General features: G+C 48.6%; 1 protein-coding gene across 3 annotated transcripts in view; it reads right to left on the bottom strand.

Annotated features, from left to right (window-relative positions):
* LITAF (lipopolysaccharide induced TNF factor) overlaps nt 1-26,309 on the bottom strand; it is a 103,116-nt gene that overhangs the window by 6,048 nt on the left and 70,759 nt on the right. The window contains exons 1-2 of one of the 3 annotated variants that reach the window (XM_070412973.1): nt 21,300-21,365; nt 1,304-1,529 (exon numbers count right to left, since the gene is read on the bottom strand). In XM_070412973.1, coding sequence (XP_070269074.1) covers nt 1,304-1,523 — 220 coding nt within the window. In that variant the 5' untranslated portion in view covers nt 1,524-1,529; nt 21,300-21,365. Of the gene's footprint in view, nt 1-1,303; nt 1,530-20,465; nt 20,531-21,299; nt 21,366-26,309 lie in introns of those variants that run through there. The other 2 variants (XM_070412974.1, XM_070412972.1) reach the window with 2 other exon arrangements.

The raw sequence follows: 26,309 nt of genomic DNA, 5'->3' as shown, positions 1-26,309 counted from the left end.
ACCTGTACTAAGATAAAATTTTTTATTGACCAGGCTGGCAAAATTTCAAAAGTTGAACATTATACTCTGTTGGCACTGTAAAAGAGAATGAAAAAGTTGTCTGTGTACTCACATGGATATTTTGTTGAGTGGGGAAAAAAAATAATATATACAAAAGAATATACATATACACAGACGGCATGTGTATAGCATGCTACCATTTCTGTGAGAAAAGGAAGTGGCAAGAACATTTATTTGTATTCATTATGTCTGCAGAGAGAAATGCTGGAGGCAGACTTCAACGTTGAGAGTGGTGACCTAAGAGCTGTGAGGGTCAATGGGGCGCCACGGGCAAGGGAGTGAGACGCGCCTTGCACACCTGATTGCATGTGTCGTGTCCACACTGGTGTCTTCACTGGGCTACACAAATGAATGCCGGTGCGCCCAGATCCTGATTGCCCCGGAGTTTAGCACTGCGGGTGCCAAGAGACGGAGCCCCGAGCTTGCTCCCGGTAGTACCACGCGGCCTCAGCCGTGTGGCCCTCTGTGCGCTACACATGGCATACTTTTTTACACGTGCTTTCTTTTCAAGTAGTTTGGGAGGCAATGATTAGAGAACAAGCTTCGAAAGAAAGCCCCCCACCCCCCCGCCACCTTCTGACAGGTGTGAGGTGATATTTCATTGTGGTTTTGATTTGTGTTTCTCTGATAGTTAGTGACAACGAGCCTATTTTCCTGTCTGCTGGCCATCTGTGTGTCCTCTTTGGAGAAGTGTTATTTCAGGTTGTCTGCTCTTTTCTTATCTGGGTTGTCTTTTTGGTGTTAAGCTGTATGAGTTCTTCATATACTTTGGATAGTAAACCCTGAGCAGATATAAAAATAAAGGTGCTGGGAGGCAGGGAGCACCCTTTGCACAGGGTGCGCTGGTGGGCTGGGGCAGGTTTCACTCCCCCGTTCCTCCCGAGGGGCTGCTTCTCCTCCCGCTCCTACTCCCGCCCTGAACTCAGCGCCCAGAGCTTCGATCAGACCTCAGCGGGAAGGGTGGGGTCTTTAAAAGCAAACTGTCATTGCCAGACTTCTCTGGCATAGTCTAAGTGCCAAAGGGTTGATTTATGGCGGACTTGAGAAAGCTCATAAACGGTACTTTATTATGGAAAAGCCATGGGCCTCACCGATGCGGAACCTAAGGGACTGTATGTAACATTCCATACGAATGAAAATCGGACTGACTTTGCTTAGATTCAGAGGCGCTCTCGGGATTCTCACGGAGCCCCCAAGGCCAGGGTGGGAAGGGGGACCAGGGAGGCGGAGAGCTCACACGTACTTGGATTGGCGTTGGGGACGGACGCGGGCTGGGTGTAGTATCCAGGAGGGTTCATGCCCTTCCCATCAGGGCCAGTCACGAGCCCCGTGGTTGGCCCAGGCATGGGCGGAGGAGGCGTGGGGAAGTAACTGTTAATGGCCACCGTCTCTTCATAGGTTGGGGGTGCGGTGGGGATCGATGAAGGCCCAGCGGCCGCCTGGTACAATCCTGGAGCAGACATTTTCACCTAAGGCAAAACCAGAAGACACCACATGAGCAATTTTTTTTTTAATATATTTTATTGATTTTTTACAGAGAGGAAGGGAGAGAGATAGAGAGCTAGAAACATCGATGAGAGAGAAACATCGATCAGCTGCCTCCTGCACATCTCCTAGTGGGGATGTGCCCGAAACTCAGGTACATGCCCTTGACCGGAATCGAACCTGGGACCCTTCAGTCCGCAGGCCGATGCTCTATCCACTGAGCCAAACCGGCTTCGGCCCACATGAGCAATTTAATTGGCATCCCTCTCTCTTTCTTCTCCACCCTCTTCGTTAAGTTTCTACCTGACAAAAAGAAAATCTGAGGAAATGACTCACGTCCAGCGTTGGTCAAAAGCCAGAAAGGGAGTTCACATCCTTTCAAGACCCAAGAATTATCACCTTAATCAGGATTCACTAGGTAAAGATAAAAGGTAAATAATGACACCCGAAAATCGCCCAAACCACCACCCAACGAGGACCTGTCTTTCACGTTGAGTGTTTTTCTGCGTTTTGAACCGCTGTGTTTTTTTTTACAAATAAAGTTTCCGGCTCTGACCGGTTTGGCTCAGTGGTTAGAGCGTTGGCCTGCGGACTGAAGGGTCCCAGGTTCGATTCCAGTCAAGGGCATGTGCCTTGGTTGAGGGCACATCCTCAGTAGGGAGTGTGCAGAAGGCAGCTGAATCGATGTTTCTCTCTCATCGATGTTTCTAACTCTCTATCCCTCTCCTCCCTTCCTCTCTGTAAAAAAAAATCAATAAAAATAAAGCTTCCGATGCCAGAAAAGACAAAGGCATTCGAAACCAACCACAGGCTATCGTGAACAGAGTGCTGCCCAAAAGCCAGACGCCAAAAATGCACAGAGTGTGATGCCCTGGACACGAAGTTCCGAAACGGGCAAGATGAGTCATGGGGCTAGAAGATAGGAAAGTGGTGACTCCGAGGAGGCGGCGAAGAGTCTGGAATGGGGTGGGAAGGCGGCCTTTTTGGGGGGTGCTGGTCCTGTTCTCTTTCCTCATGGGGGGGGGGTGGTTACATGGGTACGTTAACTTTGTGAAAATCTGAGTTGTACGATTATGCACTTTTCTGAATGTATGTTACAGTTTTTTAAAAAGTAAACACACACACACAGTTCCCATTTTGAAAAATGAGTATCAGAGCAGCCAGGCCCACATTTCCTTTTGTGAGGGCAAAGAAAGGGTTTTTTTCTGGTGGAGCCGATGCCCGCCTAGAATTACATGGCCTGTACCCAGGGTGTGTTCCTGTCTGAAGGCCCATGCTCACAGCCCCGGGGCAGCCGCGGAGAGGACACAGTGCCGTCCTTTGTGTGGCAACAGGGCAGGGCCAAGGCTGCTGTTAGAAGATCCATTCAAACCTGTCTCAGGAGAAATGGGGATATGAGCTCCCAGGGCAGCGAGCCACAGTCCGGAGGCCCCGGGGGCTCCGACAGGCCTGCGGCCCCTTCCCATTCGGCTGGGTCTTCTAGAACCCGTGGGAAGCAGAGGCAGCAATTAATTCTGCTGCGGGGAGAAGGGGAGAATCCTTCGAGGAAGCGCTGCCATCAAGCCAAGCATGAAAAAAGACTTCTCTGGGGGAAGAGAAGGGCATGTATTTCAAAGTGGAAGGAAAGAGAGGCACCGGAAAGTGGACACGCACAAGACAAAGTCAATACGTAGAGCTCCTCGGGTTGGGGCTGGGTTGTAGAACATTTTGAAAGTCCTTTTGGGGTGTTTGGACTTTATAAGACTGCGCTGTCCAATGGAACTTTCTGGAAGGATGGAACGTTGTCTGTTTGGGTTAATAGGGTCGCCACCAGCCTCACAAGGCTGTTGAACAGTGTGACTGGGGAACTCAATTTTCAAATTGTTTTCAAGTTTAAGCAATCTAAATTGAAAACTGAATATGGAATTCATTTACTAGAAAACTTTTATGTAAGTCTGGGACACCTCCGGTAGGTGAATCTATTTTTGCAACAGCAAATTTAATAAACTCTGAATCAAGATCGAATGTTTTTGATAAAATTTTAGCATGTAATTTGGGGATACGTCGATGTAAAATACACCCTCGATTTCAAGTACTTTTAAAAACGTGAATGTGAAATATCTCGTTCATAATTTTTAAATATCGGCTGTATGTCGAAATGATACTATTTCGGGTATATGGAGCTGAGTTACAATATGTTGTTAAAATGGATTTCAGCTGTTTCTTTTAAATTTTTTAAAATGTGGCTACTAAACAACTTAAAATACCTATGTGGCCCATTTCTTGGTTCTACGGGAGAGCAATGCTACGGAGCAATGGGAACCATGGAAGGTTATAGAGAAGAGGAAGGTCCAACCCTAGAAAATGGAGATGACACAGACGGTCAGTAAGAGAAGCAAGAAGAAAACCACAGAAGGCCCCATGTCTGGGTGACAGGACAGCAGGTCGGACACCCAAGTCTACAGGGGAGGGTGAAGCTGGAGGGCAGATCACAGGTCACCTTTGTGAAGACAGGCTCAGGGGTTACAAATGAGAACACTGTGAAAAGTGGTTAAGGAAGGTTGCCAGGTTCCTCTGACACACAGATCTAGAAATGCAGAAGGACAAAGAAAGACCACAAAGACCAGCCCGGGACCCTTCTCTATCAGGATCACCCCTATGTCTCCTGTCTGCTGACGTCCCCTCAGGGTGCTCCAGGCACTTCCCCATCTGCTTCCTGCAGGGATTGGGCTCTGGGCTCCCAGAGTCTTCAGCTGGGGGAACAGGCCAAGGTTCTTTGCAGGAATTTACATCCACATTCAATGTCAAGGACCAAGGACGTGCTGTCCCTTCCTGTCTCAGAAAAGGCAGACCCTGCTGCTGACACCATTTATTATGAACACTGAGTCCTATGGTAAAACACGAGAGCAGAAAACGCCATGCATGCGGCAAGCCTAAAATCGCCCTGTTTGCTTCGGTTGCAATCGGAGTGCTTTTGGGGAGGGGGTCATAAGGTCTGGGGTACCCTAAATTGTGCAAATAGTTTGGGTCAAACTGCTGGAAATCAGTGACTCAACTCAGAAGCGGAATTCCTTTACTTCAAAACCACCACCTCTCTCCTCCAAAAGTAAAGAAACGTGGCCAGAAACTGTAAAGAGAGGACATAACAAGTGCTGGGGGCAGGAGCCTCCTGTCCCTGAACTGTAAAGAACTCCTTGCTTTGGAAATTAAGGCCCAGGATCCCCGTTCATGAACCAGGCATCATCTTTCTCGTAGTCACATTCCATTTTCTGGAATTTCAGGGCACTGTCTCTTGGGAACATTGCTTTTGATCAAACAGCCACATAAGCATGCTTATAATTTTGGAAAGAACAAGAGCAACAAACTAGAATAGTAAAAAATAAAAAGAAAAAAAGAAAAAAGCAACAATCCATAACCAGCTGGTTTGAAAGCTTTCTAAATAAATTCCACAGCATTCCTTCCCCAGGCCCCAGGCCAGGAAATGCCACTTCACTCAGTCCCACGTCCACCCCCTCCACATTGCTTTTTATTTGACTTCCCCCAGGGCAGGAGGCCCAGCTAGCCACCCACCTACTCACCCTTCTAGAAAGAATGCGCTCAACCCGCCTCCTCTCCCTCCTCCTACCCCCACAACATGACACTCTTAAGAGCAGCAGTCTCTCACTCCAACACACAGACACAGACACAGATGCTCACACACACAGCACACGCACACTCCACTGTCACCGAGAGCCCTCTGTCACACTGATCAGGCTGCCTGTGTGCTGAGGTGCCAGCCCCATTATATCTAACACTTGTGTCCCTTTTTCTGGGACAAACTGGAAACCCTAGGAAAGCATCTCAGCATTTAACAAAACGCAAAGCCACAGTTTTGCTCATAGAAGCACAGCCTTGAGCATCCTGGGCCTGGAGGCATTGCTGCAGAACCCTGGTTGCCATGGTTACCGGGAGCTTTTTGTGGGGGGAAATACAGGAATAAACAAGGGGGTCCCCCACCCCCCATTGTTTAACTTTGTTGTTAAACCCGAGAATGGCTTTTCTCGATTGCTCATTTACCAGAACACCAGAACACATTGCAGGCCGGTCTCCATGACCTTACACGAACCCCATAGAAATCAAGAAAATGCTGAGGAATGGAAAGTGTGCCCAGGCAGGAACCTGTGCAGTCCCACAGGGAGCTCCACTCACAAGGCCCCTCAAGGGTGGGAACTCCGGGCCACCACCCTGACACTCTGGACACCTTTGGAAGGAGGGCCCTGCATCTCCTGCTGCACAGGATCCAATGCTCTGTCTCTGAACATCAGTGCTGGTTACAGAAAAGGAAAAGGAGGCCCTGGCCGGTTCGGCTCAGTGGATAGAGCGTGGGCCTGCAGACTGAAGGGTCCCAGGTTCCATTCCAGTCAAGGGCACATGCTCCAGTTGTAGGCTCGATCCCAGCAGTGAGTGTGCAGGAGGCAGCCGATCAATGATTCTCTCTCATCATTGATGTTTCTAACTCTCTCTCCCTTTCCCTTCCTCTCTGAAATAAATTTAAAAAATATATCCTATATAATAAAAGCCCAGCGACCAGAATGACTGCTCGAACAGTCACTATGAGGTGCACTGACCACCTCTCGGTTCCTCTCCCCCACCTGCAGGCTCCAATTGCCTATGGCAAACAGGGAGCTGGGGTGGGTGGCGGGGATGCAGGTGGCGCCAGGCCAAGGCCCCTGCCCCACCGGTTGCCCACACACAGCGGGCGACCGGTGGCAGGGGTGGGGCCGACGAGTGGGCGGGAATGGCCAACCTCTCAGTCCCTTCCCTGGCCCTCCCCCGTTGGATGGGGAACAGGGAACCAGGGTGGGTGGAGGCAGGGGGTGGGGGGCGGGTCCGGCCGCCAGCAGCCCGGGAAGATGGCCCTGATGGCAAGCGAGGCCGAGGGACCGTACTTGCGCACAATTTCGTGCGCGGGGCCTCTAGTATATATATATAAGACAGAAGGCAAGGGAGGCATTTCCAATCCATGGATCTGCATTTCTGACGCAAGAACTGGGCTTGGCCTTGGAAATATTGGCTCATGACCAGCTGCAAAACCCTGGCCCCCACTTTCTTGTCTATAGCTAGGCCACTTGGAATGTTGGGGTCACTCGCAGAAAATTCCCCTTGTTCCAAGTTTCAACGATTTGCTTAGTGAAACTTATTCTCGTCGATGGGCAGTGAGGGTTATGTGGATATCACCTCTGAGCCCAGGGCAACGCGTCTGGGAGTCGCTCATTAATGGAACCAGTAGGGAACAGGATTTCTCAAGCCTGTTTTCACTGCAGCCATCTCCCCCACTGCCCGCCCACCCCCGCTCCAGAGAGTAAAATTAAATTATATTTAAATTTAATTAATTAATTTAAACATAATTTAATTTCTGCCTAACAAGAGTAATGAAATAGTGAGAAATAAGATTTTGTTGGGTAGGGTTGAATTTTGGAGGGCCACACACCACTGTAATATCTAAGATATTTTTTTGCTTCTCCCGTCCCCCAACCCCAAGAACCGATTTTCACTCCCTTGGGTCTCCCCTGAGAATCCACAGTGTGGGTCCAATGAGTTTTCCAAAAACCACCAACATCTATTCATCTAGTATTTCTAAAATGTGTCTCCTCTTTTCTTGCTGTCATCAATGCAATCATCCAAATGCATTTTAACCTTTTACTGACCGAGTTCTAGTGTCCCTTCCATCTGTATATTCTTTTGCAGGCATGCCCAGCCCTCTCACACCTCAATCTCATGAGTCACAGCTGAGGGGGTGGGCAGGCTAGGGTGACACTCCTTTCTGCATTGGAGCCAAGCAGGGCTGGGCTGACCAATTCCTCTTGTCACCAGTCACTCGTCTGGGTCTTGAATCTGCTGCGTTCTCACCCCAGAAAGAAACGGAAGAGTACTAAGGCGAACCAGATAAGAAGGCTGTTTAACCTTATTTTGGCATCTTTGAGTCCAGAGGTCTGGCCTGAGCAAAATCTACTACTCTCCACCCCCAGCCCAGATTCACGGCTGCATTTACATGAACCATATGGGGCTCTTACTTTATGCCAGCAGTTCTCAACCTGTGGGTCGCGACCCCTTCGGTGGTCGAACGACCCTTTCACAGGGATCGCCTAAGACCATCCTGCATATCAGATATTTACATTACGATTCATAACAGCAGCAACATTACAGTTATGAAGTAGCAACAAAAATAATGTTATGGTTGGGTCACAACGTGAGGAACTGTATTTAAAGGGCCAGAAGGTTGAGAACCACTGCTTTATGGTCATAGGCCCTGTGATGTCTGCCCTTCCAGGTGCCATCCCAGGTAGTTTTCAACCTTCCAAGTCAGGAATTATCATCATCCCAACTTATAAATGAGAAAACTGGGGCCCAGAGAGGTTAAGCTGCTTGTCCAAAGTCACACAGACACCGTGGCAGGGCGGGGTTTGAACCCACGCCCATCGAACTCTGGAGTCCTCCTTTAGGATCCACCAGAGCACCTCCCAGGCTCGGAGGTCCAGGCACCATCAGCAGCCTCGTTCTGCACACCTTGCCCCCAAATGAAACGAATAGAAAGGAAATTCTCACGTGTAATACTTTCAAAAGTAAAGATTTTAAACATAAAATATTAAAGAAAACTTTTCAAAGAAATTCTCAGTGGAAGCAACACATTTGCACACCTCTCAAGGTGTCACTCTCCCTAACAAGGGAGAAAAGATGCATTTCAGGCTTTCACACCACACGACCGAGAGACGAAGGGAAAGACCTGGCAGTTTTGTCCCTGGGGACTCCGCAATGCAAAGCGATCTGCTTTCACAGGGTGGGGCCAGCGTCTCAATGATCAACCAGAGGCAATGTCCAGGAAGCTCTTCCTTCTCGTTTGGGGAGACAAACAATGAAGGGGGAACCTCCGGATTTCTGAGGTGCACGTTTTGTAAGTGACCGTGGGCTCGGATATCTCTGCCACAGGCTGCAACACCAAGGGGAGAAAAAGGCAAAGGCCTCTAACCAGCGGAGTCCCAGAGCCGCTCGGTGCTGGCTTTCTAATACTGCTCTGCTGAAAGGGAAGGCAGCCCAGCCCGTGTGGCTCAGTGAGCGTCGACTTCTGAACCAGGAGGTCACCGTTTGATTCCCAGTCAGGGCACATGCCTGGGTTGCAGGCTCGGTCCCCAGTGGGGGGCGTTGCAGGAGGCAGCCGAGCAGTGATTCTCTCTCATCACGAATGTTTCTATCTCTCTCTCTCCCTCTCCCTTCCTCTCTGAAATAAAAAAAATATATATTAAAAAAGAAAGAAAGAAGAGACGGGAAAAGCCCTGGAAATCCTAGAGAAAAGCCACGCCTTCAGGCCCTGAGCTGCCATTAGTTAGCTGATCCTGAAACCCCAGAACATGGGAATAAATTCACTTTCAGCCATGGATCTGCTCCTCAAACATTTGGCCTCAACAGCTCTAGACTCCGCGGAAACATACCAGGAGGGCTGCTGTTTCAGGCGCTCGGCTCACCACGAGCCTGGGGGCCGTCTCCCTCGTCCTCTGCCCGCACCCGCATTCGTTCGACGTTTGGGAGCCAAGACTGGCAGCAGTCTGCCTGGAATCCTAAGCTCTAAGGGAAGAAGCTGACTCCCAGGAGCCTCGAGAGGGCTGGCCGAGCAGCTTTGTCACTGATAACTCAGCGCCAAGACACCCCCGGAACCAGTCCTGAAAGCACCATGACGAGAGAAGCCAGACACAAAAGGCCACATCATGTGTGCCTCCATCATCTGAAATGTCCAGAGAAGGTAAGCCCAGTGACAGAGAGCAAGTCAGTGGTGGCCAGGGGCGGGAGGGAGGCTGGGGAGGAAGTAAGGAGTGACTGTTCATGGGTACGGTTTCTTTTCGGGGAGATGAAAATGCTCTGGGACTAGAGAGAGGTGACGGTTGCACAGCACCGTGAAGGCACTACATGCCACTGAACTGTACACTCTGAGTGGTGCGTTTTATGGTTCGCGAACTTCACCTCAATAGGAAGAAAAAGCAGGCACTGCTGGAAATCTCTGGTGTCCATGTCACAAGCCAAGGCCCACAAGCCGAGCCTCCAAATGCACCACAGTCTTGGTTCAGCCCATCCCGTGAAGCCCATTCATTAAAATCAAGACTCCTGGGGTCTTTCTGACACCCCCCCCCAATGCGCCCCACCAAGGTGACCAAAGGTACCAGGTTGCCCAGGATGAAGGGGTTTCCCAGGATGCATTGGGCCCCTACTTCCCACCCCTCTGTCACTTTACCCCCTACCACCAGTGCAGATGTAGATCTTTTGTGCATCTGCAGCTCGCTTAGATGTCTCCAACATGCCAGGCACCCTCTTTCTCTGTTTTATTTTCCTTCCTTCCCAAAGTGTCTGCAAATTCTTTTCACCAATCATATCCCAGTAAGCATGTCACTCCCTCCAAGAAACAACTTCTGGCCTTCCCAAGGCAGAATTCCTCCCCAAACCTCTCCACCCAGTGCAGAATCAAGGGTGCAGGGTACGGAGCCAGACGGCCTGTGGTCACACCCAGGCTCCTCCACGTCCCACAGCACGACATTGGAGCCTCAGTTTTTCCATCTGTATAATGGGCACAATGGTAGTTTCTTAAGGTTCTTGGGAGGATGAAATGAATCCTTGTGAAAGCACCAGAGCAAGGGACACATAAGTACTCAGGAAGTGACAGCTGTTACTATAAGTGTTCCTCTGCTGTACTTGGCACAGAGCTTTTTTTTTTTTTTTATGTCTTCCTGACCAGTCTGTGGGCCCTATAAGAACAAGGATTGGAAATGCATTAAAATCTGCATCTCCAGCTCCAAACATCATGGGTGCTTCACAGGGTGACGCACCATCAGCTTGCCCAGGGGTGTCCCTGGGTTCGGGACTTTTGGTGCTACAGCTGGGAAAGTCCCAGGCAAACCAGGACACGTTGGACACCCTGGTGCTTCAACAAATGTCTGTGGAAAATACCTGGGTATAAAAAGGACACCAAGACCCACCTTGGATGGCATCAGGTCTGAAAGCTGATGTAAACACGAGGTTCTTACCCTCAGAGCCTCCACTTAGAACCTGAGAAAAAAGTTTTTAAAGAAAGACATTCACGGAGGCTCTCAAGGCAACATGAGGATTTGGCCAAAGTGTCTCCAAAGATGCTCCAGAACTGGAGTCACTTAATTGGGTCTGGAATCCTTCGCTTCCTCCAGGATTCCTGGGGGGAGCGATGTTTCGCAACAGGGCACCCTGGGATGTGCACCAGGAAAGCAAGTCAAGACGTGGGTGGAAAGAACTTGAAAGGGGAAGTGTGGAGGCGTGCAAAGACCGACCAGATAACATCAGAAAGAAAACCACAGTCTCCGAACCTCAAGATCGGTTCATTTTTATTCCTCGATGCTGGTTGGGTGACGGAAGTGGCAGTTCCTGCAACTTTATTATCCATTCAAGATCTGGACTCGTGATCACCGCCACCACCCCAAGCTCAGAAATACCTGTCACTCCGTGTTCACTCCCTGGTCCTGGGTGTGGCTCTTAAGCCACTCGCTCAACATGGATGATGTGTCACCCATTCTCGGGCAATGACAACCTGTCCTTTTTCAGGAGAAAATTTAGAGGCTCTAAGTCGCTTGTACCCTGAGACCCACCATCAGTAACTCCTGCTGACTAGTGTGAACAGGAAGGAGTCAGAGTTCACACCTCTCCATCCTCAGTGCTTGTCAATACCTGGCAAGGACGGAGGGGCTGATAGTGGCAAATGAGGGACTTACGGAATCTTGGGTCATTTTTCCCTCCCACCCTCGTCCCTTTCTGGTGGAATGACCCACCGGCAGGCAGGGCCCCAAAACAAAGGAGGAAGAGAACAGAGAGATCATGCCCAACACTGAGAATTCTCCTCGGACAATTGTTCAAGATACGAAGGGCTTCATAGCAAAATCCAATCAGAAAATGACCTGGTGGGGAAACCGAGGCCACTGAGCTCAGAAATGTCACAGGATGGACAGCTCTGCCTGGTGCCCAGGTGTGGCATTTTCAGAAACATCTGTCTGTGTTCCCCTGCCATTCACAAGCGTGGACGGGTACCACTCATCTCTCAAGGCACAGTAGGAATGGCATGGACCGTGGCCTGGCCTACTGAATACCCAGCAGTCACTCCGAGGAAAGAGAGGGCATGAAAAAAATGTGAGCAGGCAGGGCATGGAAAGGGGAATGGAAAATGCCAAAAGAAAATAATATTAAGACAATGGGATTTGAAGGCCGGTCGAATATTTAAGTGCAGAAACTCTGGCACCAAGCTCCCTCAGTTCAAATTCCAACCCTGCCACTTCCAGGCTGGTTGAACTTGGGTGGGTTGCTTCATTTCTGTGTGGCCTCGGTTTCCTCATCTGGAAAATGGGTTGAAAAAAGTATCTACCCCTTGGAGGGCTGCTGTACTAATGAAGTAGTGGGTGTACTCGGAACACTGGGCATATGGGTTGCTATAGGCATACCAACCAGTTCTAATTATTTATAGGGAAGCTGAGGAAAGCCCGGGGGGGGGGGGGGGGTGTCACTTGCCCACAGTGACACAGAGGTTTCACCGCTAGGCGGCAGGAAGACCCAAGCACAGACCCCTTCCCACTGCGTGCATCCCATTCTCTGCAGTGGTTCAAATCTTTCCTTGTTAAAATGTAAAAGCACAAGGCCCCTGTACCCTCAGCCTGGGCCTCAGCCCCTGGGGCTCCCTGCCTCTCTCCCACACCAACCGATTCACCCTCCATCTCCAGCCTCCTTCCTCCCTTGGCCTCCACCCGTCCCAGCCCTCCTGTCCTCCTGTCCCGAAGTTGCCAGGCACCCACTCTGGAAGGACCTCCTCCTTTGGCCTGGCCCGGTACCTCTGTCTCCTACAAGGGCTGCTCCTTCCCCGTCAGTCCTTCTACAGCAGGTCCCTAGGGACTTGGGGATCTGCACACAGTTCCTGTGGTCCCCCTACTCCTCAACCCCACACCCATCGAGCTGACCATGACCCATCCCTGGACAACTTCGTCTTCACATACAAAAAGATGCTCATCTCTCTCCCAAGCAGGGAGGTGCAGTTAAAACAACAGAAACAGATGGCCAGGCTTAACATCGTCGGGGAAAAGTCACGGGGACATCACATCCGTGCTAATAGGATGGGGTGAAAAGGGCATTTCAGCTCTGTTGTCTTCCTCCCCCAAACCTCTGACCCCAGGCTCATCATGAGGAAACATCAGACAAACCCCAGGCCGGACAACTTTTTACAGGGGAACAGGCCAGTACTCCTCAAAACTGCCAAGGTCAAAGAAACCAGAGGAGGAGGAGACATGACAGCTACATACAATGTAGGATCCTGGAACAGAATCCAGCGGAAAAAAACTGGTGACCTTCACATAAAATCTGGAGTTTGGTTAATAGGTGCCAGTGATGGTCCATCCACCTAAGGCAATGGTATGCAACGAGGAAGTTCTATGTGCAGAAATGCAGTGATCCCTAAAATATACCATTGCATGAATAGCTTGAACAGCAATTATAGCAAGTCAGCATTTGTGTATAAGAAGGATATGCATATTTCCTTATATAAGATGAATGAAATATCTCTAAAAGGACACACAAGAAACTGATAACAGTGGCTGTCTGTAAGCAGGGAGGTGAACTGGGGATGCAATGGGACGAACACTTTTCATATTTACACCCTTGCTGATCTTTTGTATATTAAACCAGAGCAATATTATATAATCAAAATCACATTAAGAAAAAAATTAAATTATATATTCTTTATAACACAATAAATTTAGAATTTATTGATCATAACAATATATATTTATAATTATATATTTACTAGAGGCCTGATGCACGAAATCTGTGCAAGGGGCTTGGCCCTCGCAGCCCTGGCCGGCCCTGTGTCCAGAAGGTTGTCAGGATGGTTGTTCAGCTGGTCGGTCTAATTAGCATATTAGCTCTTTATTATATAGGATAATTAAAATAAGTTCAACCTTTTAATGGGGGAAAAGGCCTCCTTTGCAAACCCTTATCTGCCTTCCCCAGGCTGGCCTCCTCTGCCCTCCCGCCTCAGGGTGAAATGACATCATCACAGCCCTTTGTCCCATGAACTGGAACTGTATCCCTGCCCGGCACCTGGCCTTGGGCCCCTCCCCGAGTGTTTGCACAGTGATTAAGCTGATCGTTTCTATTTGGTGAGATGTGTACTCTACCATTCCTGCTATATAATTCCCAAATTTGAACCGACCACATCCTATTTACCAAAATAAAGTTCTTCTCTTTGCATTTCGTGCTATTATCCATTTTTCGTGGGGGAGGTTCTGAAGGCTGATGGTGGGCGAGGGAATGGGGAGACATGGACCCTCCCTCGATGGCCCTAAGGAGCCCATATAGGAAGATATGGAGGCAGACACAAAGGGGAAACTGAGTCCAGATTCTAAGGCAAGTAAAGGGTCTGGGCACCAGGCTGGACCTACTGAGGAGGGACCTCACACAGGGGTTCTGTTTCATTAACCAGTAGCCCAAAAGCAACTTCGAACCCCCCCAAAAGTATGCAACTCCTGCCAAGGGGACTTCAGATTCTAAAAATAAGTCTCAAAACCTAGAATACTGGGAGAAGCCAACCACAGCAGGAGTCACCAACAACTCCCCCGTCAGTGTAAACACGCATCAAAGGCCCCACAGCCCATGGCCAAGGGGGTCCTCCCCCCAGATTAGGTCTAAACACAAGGAAAATGCCAGTCTCATGATTTCTGGTGTTGCTTCATTCAGACTGACAGTCTCTTTCAACATCCCTCCCCAGAAAGTATCTTAACCATGTTCTCAAATCGATCCCATACTTCTCCCTGCCTTCTTAAAATGAGCAAAAATAAATACATAAGAAAGTGCTTGTGTCGGCCATGCTAGCCCGGGCTGCCCCAGCTCCAACCTGGGCTGATGCAGCACAGCGCCAGTCCGCCTCTCCTCCTGCCGATTCACAGCTCCCTCCCGACTTCCCACGCCCGGAAACCAGGTAAAGTAAGAGTTACTAGTTTCCTTGGGCATCTCCTATGAGAAAGGTAAACAACCCGGACATCTGGCCGAATGATAACATCTACACTCCGGGGAGTCCTATATTTGCTTCTTTCCTCAATTTTGGCTCTGTTCCAGATGCCTGCAGGTACTGTAACTGTCACGTCTTTGAAAACGATGGAAAACAATAGTCTCCGCTTTAGCAAGACTTGGGAATAAAGTGAGACCGGGTGTTAAATGTTATGCTTTCTGCTCTTTTCAAACTTGTCGCATTCCCCCTGACCTAACCCACACCATCCAGCCCTTGTGACATATGCCTTCCTGATGCGTCCTAATTACTTCCTGTCTGCAAGTTAGATTCTGTTGCCCAAATGGACCACATCACACCCCTCCAGGCCAGGCATGGGCTGTTCTGTTTCTCTGGGTTCCCCACCAGGTTTTCGGAAAGCGGAACACAGCCTACCTGTCTGTAGAGCTGAGATTTCATGCACATAGATGACCTATATTACTCCAGACAACAGGCTGAGGGATTGGGGAGACATGGACCCTCCCCCGATGGCATATTTATAGTGCCAGCTCTTTTAACGTGAGCACTTTTTTTTAATTTAAATTCTTTATTGTTGAAAGTATTACATATGTCTCCTTTTTCCCCCATTGACCTTTCCCTGGCCACTTTCCCCCCACCCCCCAGCACATGTCCCCGCCCCGCTACTGTCTGAGTCCTTTGGTTATGCTTATATGCATGCATACAAGTCCTTTGGTTGATCTCTTCCCTCCCACTCCCACCCACTCTCCCCTGCCTTCCCTCTGAGGCTCGATGGCCTGTTCGATGATTCCATGTCTCTGGATCTATTTTAGTTCAGAGAGGAAGGGAGAGGGAGAGAGAGATAGAAACATCAATGATGAGAATCATTGATCAGCTGCCTCCCGCACGCTCCCTACTGGAGATCAAGGCCGAAACCTGGGCATGTGACCTCCTGGTTCATAGGTTGATGCTCAACCAGTGAGCCACACCTGCTGGGCTGAGGTGTGTGTTTTTTAATTGAAGAAGACAAGCCTTCCTTACAGCATTCCCAGTGATATGCATCGACACCCTCCCCTCTGGGAGGTGGAGCCTAATCTCTTCCCTCCAACTCCTGGGTGGGAGCTGGATTTAGTATCTTGTCTTTAAATAATAAGTGAAAAGAGAAAAAGAGTAACTCTACAGTGGAGAACCCTGGCAAAGCCCACCTTCACCTAGCGAGGAAGGTTACCGTTATTAGCGATGTCATGCAGCTACCATGTACCCCCAGGTGATGTCATGTAACAGGAGGGCACTTCACCTCTGTGCCATTCTTCCACAAACCCATAACCCCTGTGTGATCATGACAAAAACATCAGACAAACCCAATTGGAGGAAAATTCTACAAAATCTCTGCCTGGTACTCCTCAAACACAGCCCTGAAAAACAAGGAAAGATTGAGAAACTAGCCGGCCAGAGAACCCTGGGAGACGGGGGATTAAAAGCAATATGGTACCTTGGATGGGATCTTGGAACAGAAAATTGGACATCAGTGGGAAACTGGAGTTTGGATACCAGTGAGGTACCAATGTCAGTCTCTTAGTGTGACAAATGTACCGCAGTGACGACATAAGATGTTGACAACAGGGGAACTGGGTGAGAGTATATGGGGACCCCTGTATTAACTGCAATTTTCCTGCAAATCTGAAATTAAACTGTAAGGTGAACTGGGGCAGGCAGGCCTCATCCAAAGTCGTTCAAGTTCAATTATATATATACTAGAGGCCCGGTGCACAAAAATTTGTGCACTCGGGAGGGTCCCTTAGCCCAGCCTGTGCCCTCTCGCAGTCTGGGACCCCTCGGGGAATGACCACCTGCTGGCTTAGGCCCACTCCCCGGGGGATTGGGCCTAAGCTGGCAGTCAGACATCCCTCTGTCAGCCCGGGACCTCTCGGGGGATGTCCACTTGCCAGGAGGGAGCAGGCCTAGTTGCAGTCGGACATCCTTAGTGTTGCTGAGGAGGCAGGAGAGGCTCCCACCACCACCGCTGTACTGGCAGCCGGCAGCCTGGCTTGTGGCTGAGCAGAGCTCCCCCTATGGGAGCGCACTGACCACCAGGGGACAGCTCCTGCATTGAGCATCTGCCCCCTGGTGGTCAGTGTGTGTCATAGTAACCAGTGATTCCCAGTCGCTCTGCTGTTAGGGTCAATTTGCATATTACCCTTTTATTATATAGGATGTGTGTGTGTGTGTGTGTGTGTGTGTGTGTGTGTGTTTTAAAAAAATGAAAGTATTTTTAAAGTGTATTTTGAATAAATACAAAAGATTAAGTGGAGGCGGGGTTTCTAATATTTCTAATTGGGAAGATTAAAAAAATTAGGGTTTCTAATATTTCTAGTTGGGGAGGTTTAAGAAAGAAAGAAAAATATACCCCCAAATTTAATGGAATGATCAGGCCTTAAGATTTAAGGAATCTCCCAAACTCCTACCAGCTGCATATACATCAATACTCCACAAATCTGTACCCCCTCCCTTAAGGTGTAGACTTTAAAAGACGCACAAAGTGGTCTTAACCACATGTTGGAAATAAACTCTTCTAAAAATACATCTTCATGATGTGTATAGAGCTGTTTTCTAGATTTAGGTATCAGACCAACACACAAAAGGACAAGGCCTTCAGAGAGAAGATAAAGCAGTGTTTTCACCACCAACTTAATCCTCTAAAATCAGTTCTTTCAGGAAGAAAAAAAGGAAGATTATTCAATTCCATTCCCCGCCTCCACTCTCCAGCCCCAGAAAAGAAACCCAGGAGACATCCCCGAATATGTGCCTAACAGAAGTGACCCCAGGAGACCCCAGGAAAGAAAGGATTCCTTCAGCAAAAGAAGGGCACACATGCAAATGATCAGGTCTCCAAAGAAAATAGCTCAGTTTGTACACAAGGTGGAGGACCAGCTGGGGAAGGCCCCAAATATCTGGTCTTTTACTGTCTCTGGAGAAAAAGGTTCTTTACAACAATGTGGGCATAAGTGAAACCTGATTACAAACGCCCTAAGGAACTCTTTCACTTACACATTTATTAAATCGAGTATCACTCAAAATTCCTAAAGTAAGGGCCACTGGCTAGCCATCTTTAAAGTATGAAGACTCCGCAAGGCTGTTTTTGTTGTAATGGAATGTAACCTGCAGATGGCTGCTCCAGAAAATGTCCAACGTAAATGATGTTTCTTAAACTCTAAGTTAATAAGGAGAAAGAATTTAGACAAAAGAGGATATTGGGAGCTCCGGCCATCTTTGAGGAAGGAAGTGAGAAATTGTACCATGGCTGTTAGGCTATTTGACCCCCCAACAAATTCAAACTCAGGATCCTTCCATAAAAATACAGGAGCTCACAGTGAAATTTTCAGAGAAATGCTTTCAAATTCCATCTCATGAATCCAATCTGTTTCCGCGGGGCGGTATATTCCACAAGTCAAAGATAAATTTACCACAATCTGAAAGCCAGGTTCAAACATAGCGCGAGTACAAATTATAGTGAATTGTGGAATGAAAAACGCTTCGATTGGGGAGAACCAGAAGGGGCAATTTCCCTCTGGGTTCCTGCTGAAACCACATCCCCAGTTTCCACAGGAATGATGGCTTTTGATGAAACTGTGCAATGAGAACATGATTGGGACCGCATCAAGAGACAGAAGTGTGTGTACCCTGATTGCAACTTCATAAAAAAAACAGGCACCATGACAAAAGACCAGGCCGATGAATGAACAAACAAACCGTGCACTCGGTGAGATTAGCCTCATTTTCTTCTATCTTCCACACTTTCTGTAATACTGTTATTTTCTATATCTCTTTAAAAAATAGCAATGCATCATCTATGAGTAACCTTCCTGGACTCAAGGTTCAGGCAAGTCAGTGCTAAGCTCTTAAATTTACCCCAGGAACATGGTCAATTCTAAAGCTCCCAGAGCTAGTTTAAATTCTCCATCAGTTAACACCAATAAGAAAGCAATACAGAAGAAAGTGCCTCAGGCGTTCAGGATCCTGGTGAATTAACTTCCTACCTAGCAGATGAGCAGGAAATCACTACAGACACCCTTGATTCTGTCCATGCCTTAAACCCTATGAAATTACACACAGTTCTTCTACTGAAATAAGTAAGTTGAAGGGAGAACTTCATTGGGTACGGAAGTGTTACCACAGCTGCCCAGAGCGCACACGCAGATTCAAACAACAGGATGAAATTTTGAGGATTCAGGAAAGTACCACTTTAGGTTCAAATAACAATTTTACGGTAAGTAAACACCAATCAAGTGCAGAACAGGCCATGGGCAGCCCAATGAGCACCAAAGACATCACAGACACGCCTGTACTAAAGAGAGACAGAGTTGAGGAGGTCTATTTGCCTGAAGAGGTGGATCCCCTCACCCACAGGGCTATTTTCACAGCAGCAAAAGCAACACAGAGAACGAGTCCCATACCAAGACTCTGGGGCATCCTCAAGGATCTATAGCTGTGGGGAGATTTAGTTGGGGCAGGAGAATTTTACGTCCCTGCTGGGCACCAGCCTATTCTCAGACCTCTGGTCACACACCCCTCTGGTCAGCATGGGGGGTCGATGGCCGCAATGCATGTTTATGTCCTTGAAAATCAACTTGGACTGGAAATGCCTTCTGGCTCCTTCCCTCTCAATGGTTCCCCTTTTAGTGTCCTTAACCCTGGGCATGCCTGTGCCTCCTCGAAAACTTTGTCGGGATGCTTCTACAAATGTGGAATGCTGTCCACCGTGTCCACATGTCCCTCTGCCAAAGGTGTGCAGGCCTCAGCTTTGCTACTAAACTTTTCTTGGTTAACCTGGCCCCAAGCTCATAGCACCCTCCCTCCCACGCCTCCCAACCCGCTTCCAGGCATTAGTGAGCACTGGCTCTTTCACAACAGTGTGTTTCCACTTTCCACCCACAGCGAAAACCCCTCAGGACCAGGAACCATTTCTTCTGAGTCCTTTCCAGGGCAAGGGTAGCACTTGATTTCCCCACAGCCAGCCAGCCCATAAAATGGACTGAAGCAACAACAGGAAATTTACTCACCAAAGACAGCCAATTCCTTCAGTCTAGTATTTTAGAGATTTACCCAATTGATCCTCCGGATCGGATCAATCACCAAGTCACTTAATCCAGGGAAACATTACAACAAGGATACTTTTTCAAAAGTGAATAAAAGCATCTATTATTAATGCCTTAAAGGAATAGGAAAGAGGGAAGATGGGCCTCTCCCATTGTAGATCTACAGTAAGTGTTTCTTAGAGAGTCTGGTGCACATTAGAATCCAAAGCCAGGGCTGGCTGTGGGGGAAGCCAAGTACAGCATGGGTGTTATTCTAGCCAGATAGAGCGAGTCACCTGCTCTCTGGATTCTGATCCAACTATGATAAAAACCAAACGGTGGTAGAATCCCAGATACAATCTCTCTTCACAGGCATCCAGGGTAGTCTCAATTTAAAAGAGCCACCCTGAGAAGGCCCCGGGGGTAGGGGTAGGAAAGTTAAGTAGCTCACATGAATGCAAACCATGGTGTTCCTTAAAAGGGCCCCAGGAGAAGGGCGGGGCCAACTTTCCTCCCAGACAGCCCTGAACCAAGGCAGAGGGGAGAGATGTACCCCCATGGGAAGACTGGTGGGAAAGCCTAACCTGATGGGTTACACAGAAATGCCCTGTGGCTTCCAGAAACGGGATTTCCCAACCACCAAAGGGTGAGTGACATCAGCCCCACTGTCCCAAAGGACAAAAGTGAAAACAAGTGAAGGTCCAACAGGCCCGCTCCCTGAAATGATGGCCCTTCCATGAATCACCATTTCCCCAACACACACACCCCTCACCCCCATCCTGACCTGAATCAGGAGCTCCTGGCATAACACCCAACCCACTGCCCAGATGCACACTGACCTGGAAAGCTGAGGGGAGGGCCCCTGCCTCGCTTGGCGGGAGGGGCAATGTCCACCCACCTCTGCCACGGGTTCCCTTGCCTGTGCCACCAGCTCTCATCCTGACGGCGAATGGGCAGACTCCAGCGCTCACCGGGCGCCAATCTCGGGGCGGGGCGCCTGGCCGGCCAAGGCTCCGGTTGCGTTGGGTCCGGGATTCTCACTTCCCGGTGCTCCCCAGGCCCTCAGGTGTCCACACAGGCACCCACTAAGGGCGGTCCTGGGCCCGGCGAGGCTCTCCCGAGGAGAGGACAAAAGCGCAGATGGCGTGGCCCCTAGAAGCCGAACTTCTGAGACCTGCGTCCGGGAACTGGTTGGGTTTTGTTTGGTTTTGTTTCTAAATCCTCGGGTGACGATTCTAGAAATCTCATCTTTAAGATCGCGGGCGCCAGAGCGAACCCCGACTTTCCTGAAAGGACTCGGGACGACCTTTCCGCGGAGGGAGCACCGCGCACCCGCAGGGGCGCGACCCCACCGCACGCGATCCGCGGGCGCCCGGCCCACTCGGGGCGCAAGAGCGGAACCCCGCCTGTCCCGCGGCCGAGACAGCGCTGGAGGCTGGAAACCGGCCCGCGAGAGAGTTCCAGCCGGAGCCCTGCGCCCTCCACCCGGTCGCGCACCCCGGGACCCGCCTGGTTCGTGGGCCGCCGCGACTGGCACGATGCCTCGGGACTCCCGGCCTCAACTGCGCCCGAATCCCGGGCAGGTGCTCGCGCCGCAGGGACCCGCGCTCCCGGTCCGGGGGGGGGGGGGGCCCGCCGCCCCCCATTAGCGTCCAGCTGCTCGCCGTACTCACCGCCGCTCGCGCCGCCAGTCGAGCCGGGAGGTCTGAGCCCGCAGCGCAGGCGGCGGGCGGCTGGACTCGCCGGGGCGGAGCTGCTGCCGGGGCTTCCGGATCCTCCCCGCCTCCGCGCGCTGCCGGTACCCGCGCCTCGTGCCTTGAACACCCCTGATCCTCTAGACTTCGGCCCCCTTTGCCCTCCGGACCCCTCTAGTCGCCCATTTCTGGCATTCCCTCTCCTCCCCCACCCTCAGACACGCGGACCACCAACCTGGAATCCCAGATCCCGCGTTGAGGGATCCCCCCGCTCCCTGTCCTGGTGAGGGTGGCCTTTATACCCCCGTAAGTCAAGTTTGTACATTCAGGCGCATCCAGACAGCCCAGACACTCCTTGTGCCTTTGGGCAAGTCATTTTCTCTGGGCCTCAGTGTCCTGTCTGCAAAATGGGCATAACAGTACCTATCTCATAAGATCTGGTAAAAATTAACTGAGATAATGCAGGCAAAGGGTTTAGCACAGATTGTGTTGAATAAAACCTAGCTGCTATTTTACTACCTTTGTATGTCCCAGAATGGCCTCTAACCCCTAGGCACTGTCTCACTTCATCGCTAAAAGCTCTGGAAATCAGTAACTCCTGTTTCAACAGCCACTCAACCCTCTGTCCCCAAATAGGTGCTTCCTGCCTGTTTGATAAGAGCCCATCTGCCTGCTACAATAATAGCAGCAGTCCTAACCCAGCCAGGTTCCCTGGTGAGTCTTCATAGGGCTTTAATGAGCTTGTGCTTGGCTTTGAGAACATAAAACTCTAACGTGGTTGTCTAGAGAAATGCCACTTGGGCAGACAGCTTATGAGCCCTGTCATGGGTGGATTCATAGACCTGGAGCCTAGAACTCCTCTGGTGGCAGAGTCTCCTGCCTTTACAATGAGACCCAAACAGGGAGAGTGACTTGCCCAAGGCCCCATAGCAAACTGTCCTCTCCATCCCTGTCCACTCACCTCCTTTCACTACATCAACCAAGCTACCATCAGCCATGCACCTGTTACTCAGTCAGAGGCTATTTCAAAGTCCTCCAAGTATAGGGAGTTGCCAGGTACACGTTATTAGTAAGGCCAATCTTTTAGTGCAGTGGTCGGCAAACTGCAGCTCACGAGCCACATGCGGCTCTTTGGCCCCTTGAGTGTGCCTCTTCCACAAAATACCAACTTCTGCGTATGGGCCATGAAGTTTCAATCGCACTGTACGTGCGCGCCCGCACGTGGTATTTTGTGGAAGAGCCACACTCAAGGGGCCAAAGAGCCGCATGTGGCTCGCGAGCCGCAGTTTGCTGACCACTGCCCTAGACCATTGCTAGCAAGACACACGCCCTACAGAAAATCTGTCAGAGCAAACTGTTAAAAAAGCAGCCTACTGTGATGCTCTCCTTCGCCCTCCTGTTCTTTCCTTTTTCCCTTCTATAGAGCGAAAAGCAATCACACACCTGAATTCTCTTCTTTTACTTGGTGCTACCACATTTTTAGTCATTTTTCTCCCCAAAACTGCAGGAGCTGGCTTTGTTTTTTCATCTGCCCTAAAAACTTACTACAGCTGTGAGTATGCAATTTTTTTTATGGGGAGAACAGTAAAAAATATGTTTTTACTGAATTCTGGGAGAGGAAGGGAGAGGGAGAGAGAGAGAGAAACATCAATGATGAGAATCATCGAACACTGCTTCCTGCACGCCCCCTCCTGGGGACCAAGCCCACAACCCGGGCTTTTGACTTCCTGCTTCATGGATCGATGCTCAACCACTGAACCACACCGGCCTGGCTATAACTCTTTTGTTTTAATCCTGAAAAACCACAGAGATTGAGTTTCCAACCCAATACTTCCAAGGATGGAAGAAAAGTAAACTGGCCAAATGATGGTCTCAATAGACGCAGAAAAAGCATCTGACAAAAATCCAACACCTTTCGTGATAAAAAAAACAAACAAACAATAAAAACAATAAAAAAGTTTCTCAGGAAACTTTTTCAAAAATATATTTGTATTGATTTCAGGGAGGAAGGGGGAGAGAGAGAGAGATCAAAAAATCAAGGATGAGAGAGAATCATTGATCAGCTGCCTCTTGCACGTCCCCTATTGGTGATTGAGCCTGCAACCCAGGCATTTGCCCTGACGGTGAAAATACTGATGGGTATTTGTCATTATGTATTTGTCCAAACCCATAGAGTATATAATACCAAAAATGAACCCTAATGTAAACTACAGACTTTGGGTGATAGTGATGTGTCAATATCAATGTAGGCTTATCAGTTGTAACAAATGTACCTCTCTGGTGGGGATGTTTATATTGGGGAGGGCTGTGTACTTGTGGGGCCAGGAGATATGGGAAATTTCTGTACCTTCTTGTTAAGCTTTCTGTGAACCTAAAACCGCTTTTTAAAATTGTCTTGCTCGTCTGGTGTGGCTCAGTGTTTGAGTGTTGACCTATGAACGAGGAGGTTGCGGTTGGATTCCCGGTCAGGACAAATGCCCGGGTTGCGGGCTTGATCCCCAATAGGGGATGTGCAGGAGGCAGCAGATCAATGATTCTCTTTCTTCATTGGTGTTTCTATCTCTGTCCCTACCCCTTCCTCTCTGAAATCAATAAAAATATATATTTTTTAAAACAAATATAAACAAAAATTTAAAAATTGTCTCTTTTTTTTTAAAGAAAATAGTTCTGGAGATGAATGGTGTTGATAGTTGCACAACATTGTGAATGTACTTAATGCCAGTGAGATGTACACTTAAAAAAGGTTAAAATAGTAAATTTTACGTTATGTATGTTTTTACCACAAAACAATAAAATTAAGTTAAATTAAAAATGGGAAAAGGACTTGAATAGACATTTCTGCAAAGGAGATGTACCAATGACCAACAAGCACATGAAAAAATGCTCAATATCGTTAGTCATCAGGGAAATGCAAATGAAACCTACAATGAGATACCACCCATTGCCCATGTAGCGGTCATAAAATGTTTTCAATGGAAATAAGTGTTGGGAAGGATGTGAAGAAATTGAAACCCTCATATGTTGCTGGTAGGAATATAAAATGATGCAATTATGCCCTAGCTGGTTTAGCTCAGTAGATAAAGTGTGGACTACGGACTGAAAGGTCCCGGGTTCAATTTTGGTCAAGGGCACATGCCTGAGTTGTGGGCTCAATCCCCAGTAGGGGGCGTGCAGGAGGCTGCCGATCAATGATTCTCTCTCATTGATGTTTCTATCTCTCCCTCTCCCTTTCTCTCTGAAATGAATAAAAATACATATTTTTTTAAATAATAAAAATAAAATGGTGCAGTTACTCCTTCATCCGTAGGTATTCAAACAAAAATTAATACAGGAATATACACAGCAGCATTACTCACAATAGTCAAAAGGTGGGGAAAAAACAAATATCTATCAACTGATTAGTGGATGAACAGAAGGTGGAATACCCATATGATGGAATATTATTTGGTCATAAGAGGAAGGAAGTCCTGATACATGTCACAATGTGGATAAAACTTGAAAACAGTGTGCTAAGTGAAAGAAGCCAGTCACAAAAGGTCACATGTCATGATTCCATCTACATGAAATTCTAAGAATAGGCAGCTCCTAAGAGACAGAAAGCTGATCAGTGGTCTCCAGGGGCTGGAAGGAGCAGGGAGTAGCTGCTAATGGCTATGGGGTTTCTTTCTGGGATGCTAAACGCGTTCTGGGAAGTTGACACAGAGGCATGTACTGTTGGTATGCACTATATTTGAAACGTACTAAATGCCACTGAATTGTAGAGTTTAAAATGTTAAACTGTATGTTATGTGAATGTTACCTCAATTTTAATAAAAGCAAACCAGGCATCTCATGTATGCCCTGTTTGGACACAGAAGGAGGGGGGGAGGGGGGGGGACACACAGTGTTACATGAACTCTGACTGTCTTCTCTTCCCACTGAAGACTTCACAGCTGTGCTCGAACCCGCAAGGGCCCAGAACAAGATCTGGGAAGCAGACACACACGCCAATACCGTGGAACCACAGGGACTGGACAGAAAGGGACAGACTTCCTCTGGGTGAGAGTTCCTCATTCTACTTTAAAAATGATAAAATGACAGCAGCCTGAGGAGAAGGCAGGTTGCCTAAAAAAAATACAGAATATGATACATTTTGTTTAAAAGAAAAATACACACACACACCTGGAAAGAAGTCTTCATACTTTTTCAAGGATACAGCACACTATAAAAAGTTGTCTCTGAATGATAAAAATTAGGATTTCTTTTCTCCTTTTGCTACTCTCCATTATCTAACATTTCAAGAATAAATACAAATTGCTTTATAAAAAAAAAAACCACCTAATTTTCAAAAAAGGAATTCGGTTTCCAGAAATAGCCTCCACTGACTGGTCTGTGTTATTCATAATAACGAATTCTGGTAACTAATGTTTCCATAACACCTCTTCCATTTCCAAAACACATTTCCCACGCACATCACACAATTCATCCCGCAAAAGCAGACATTCTGACTGCCGCGTTATGCAGATGGGGATACTGAGGCCAGGGGGAGGAGAGATTTGCCCAAGGTAGCACCCGGGCCCGGTGCCTGATCCTGGCTCTCTGTCCTTGCTGGGGCTGGGGCTCTGGACGCTCAGGGGCAGAGAGAGGCCTTGGTAGAATTGCCAGATATAGCAAATAAAAACACAAGAGGCCTGCCCGGCCAGCGTGGCTCAGTGGTTCAGTGTCGACCTGTGAACCAGGAAGTCACAGTTTGATTCCCACTCAGGTTGCGGCTCAATCCCCAGTGGGGGGTGTTGATGTCTCTCTCTCTCTCTCTCTCTCTCCCTTCCTCTCTGAAATCAATAAAAATATATATGTTTTAATAACCACACAAAAAAACCCACAAGATGCCCAGTTAAATTTGAATTTCAGATAAACAGCAAGTGATTGTTTAGTATAAGTATGTCCCAAATGCTGCAGACCTGTGATACATGCCCAGCCTTTCACAGGACATACTGAAACTAAGAACAC

The sequence above is a fragment of the Myotis yumanensis genome, unplaced genomic scaffold, assembly GCF_028538775.1.
Source record: "Myotis yumanensis isolate MYYU_CA2020_CCGP unplaced genomic scaffold, mMyoYum1.0.hap1 SCAF_4, whole genome shotgun sequence".
In the NCBI taxonomy this organism is placed as follows: domain Eukaryota; kingdom Metazoa; phylum Chordata; class Mammalia; order Chiroptera; family Vespertilionidae; genus Myotis; species Myotis yumanensis.
The sequence above is the reverse complement of the archived record's forward strand: the minus strand, read 5'-3'. Positions and strand labels throughout refer to the sequence as shown.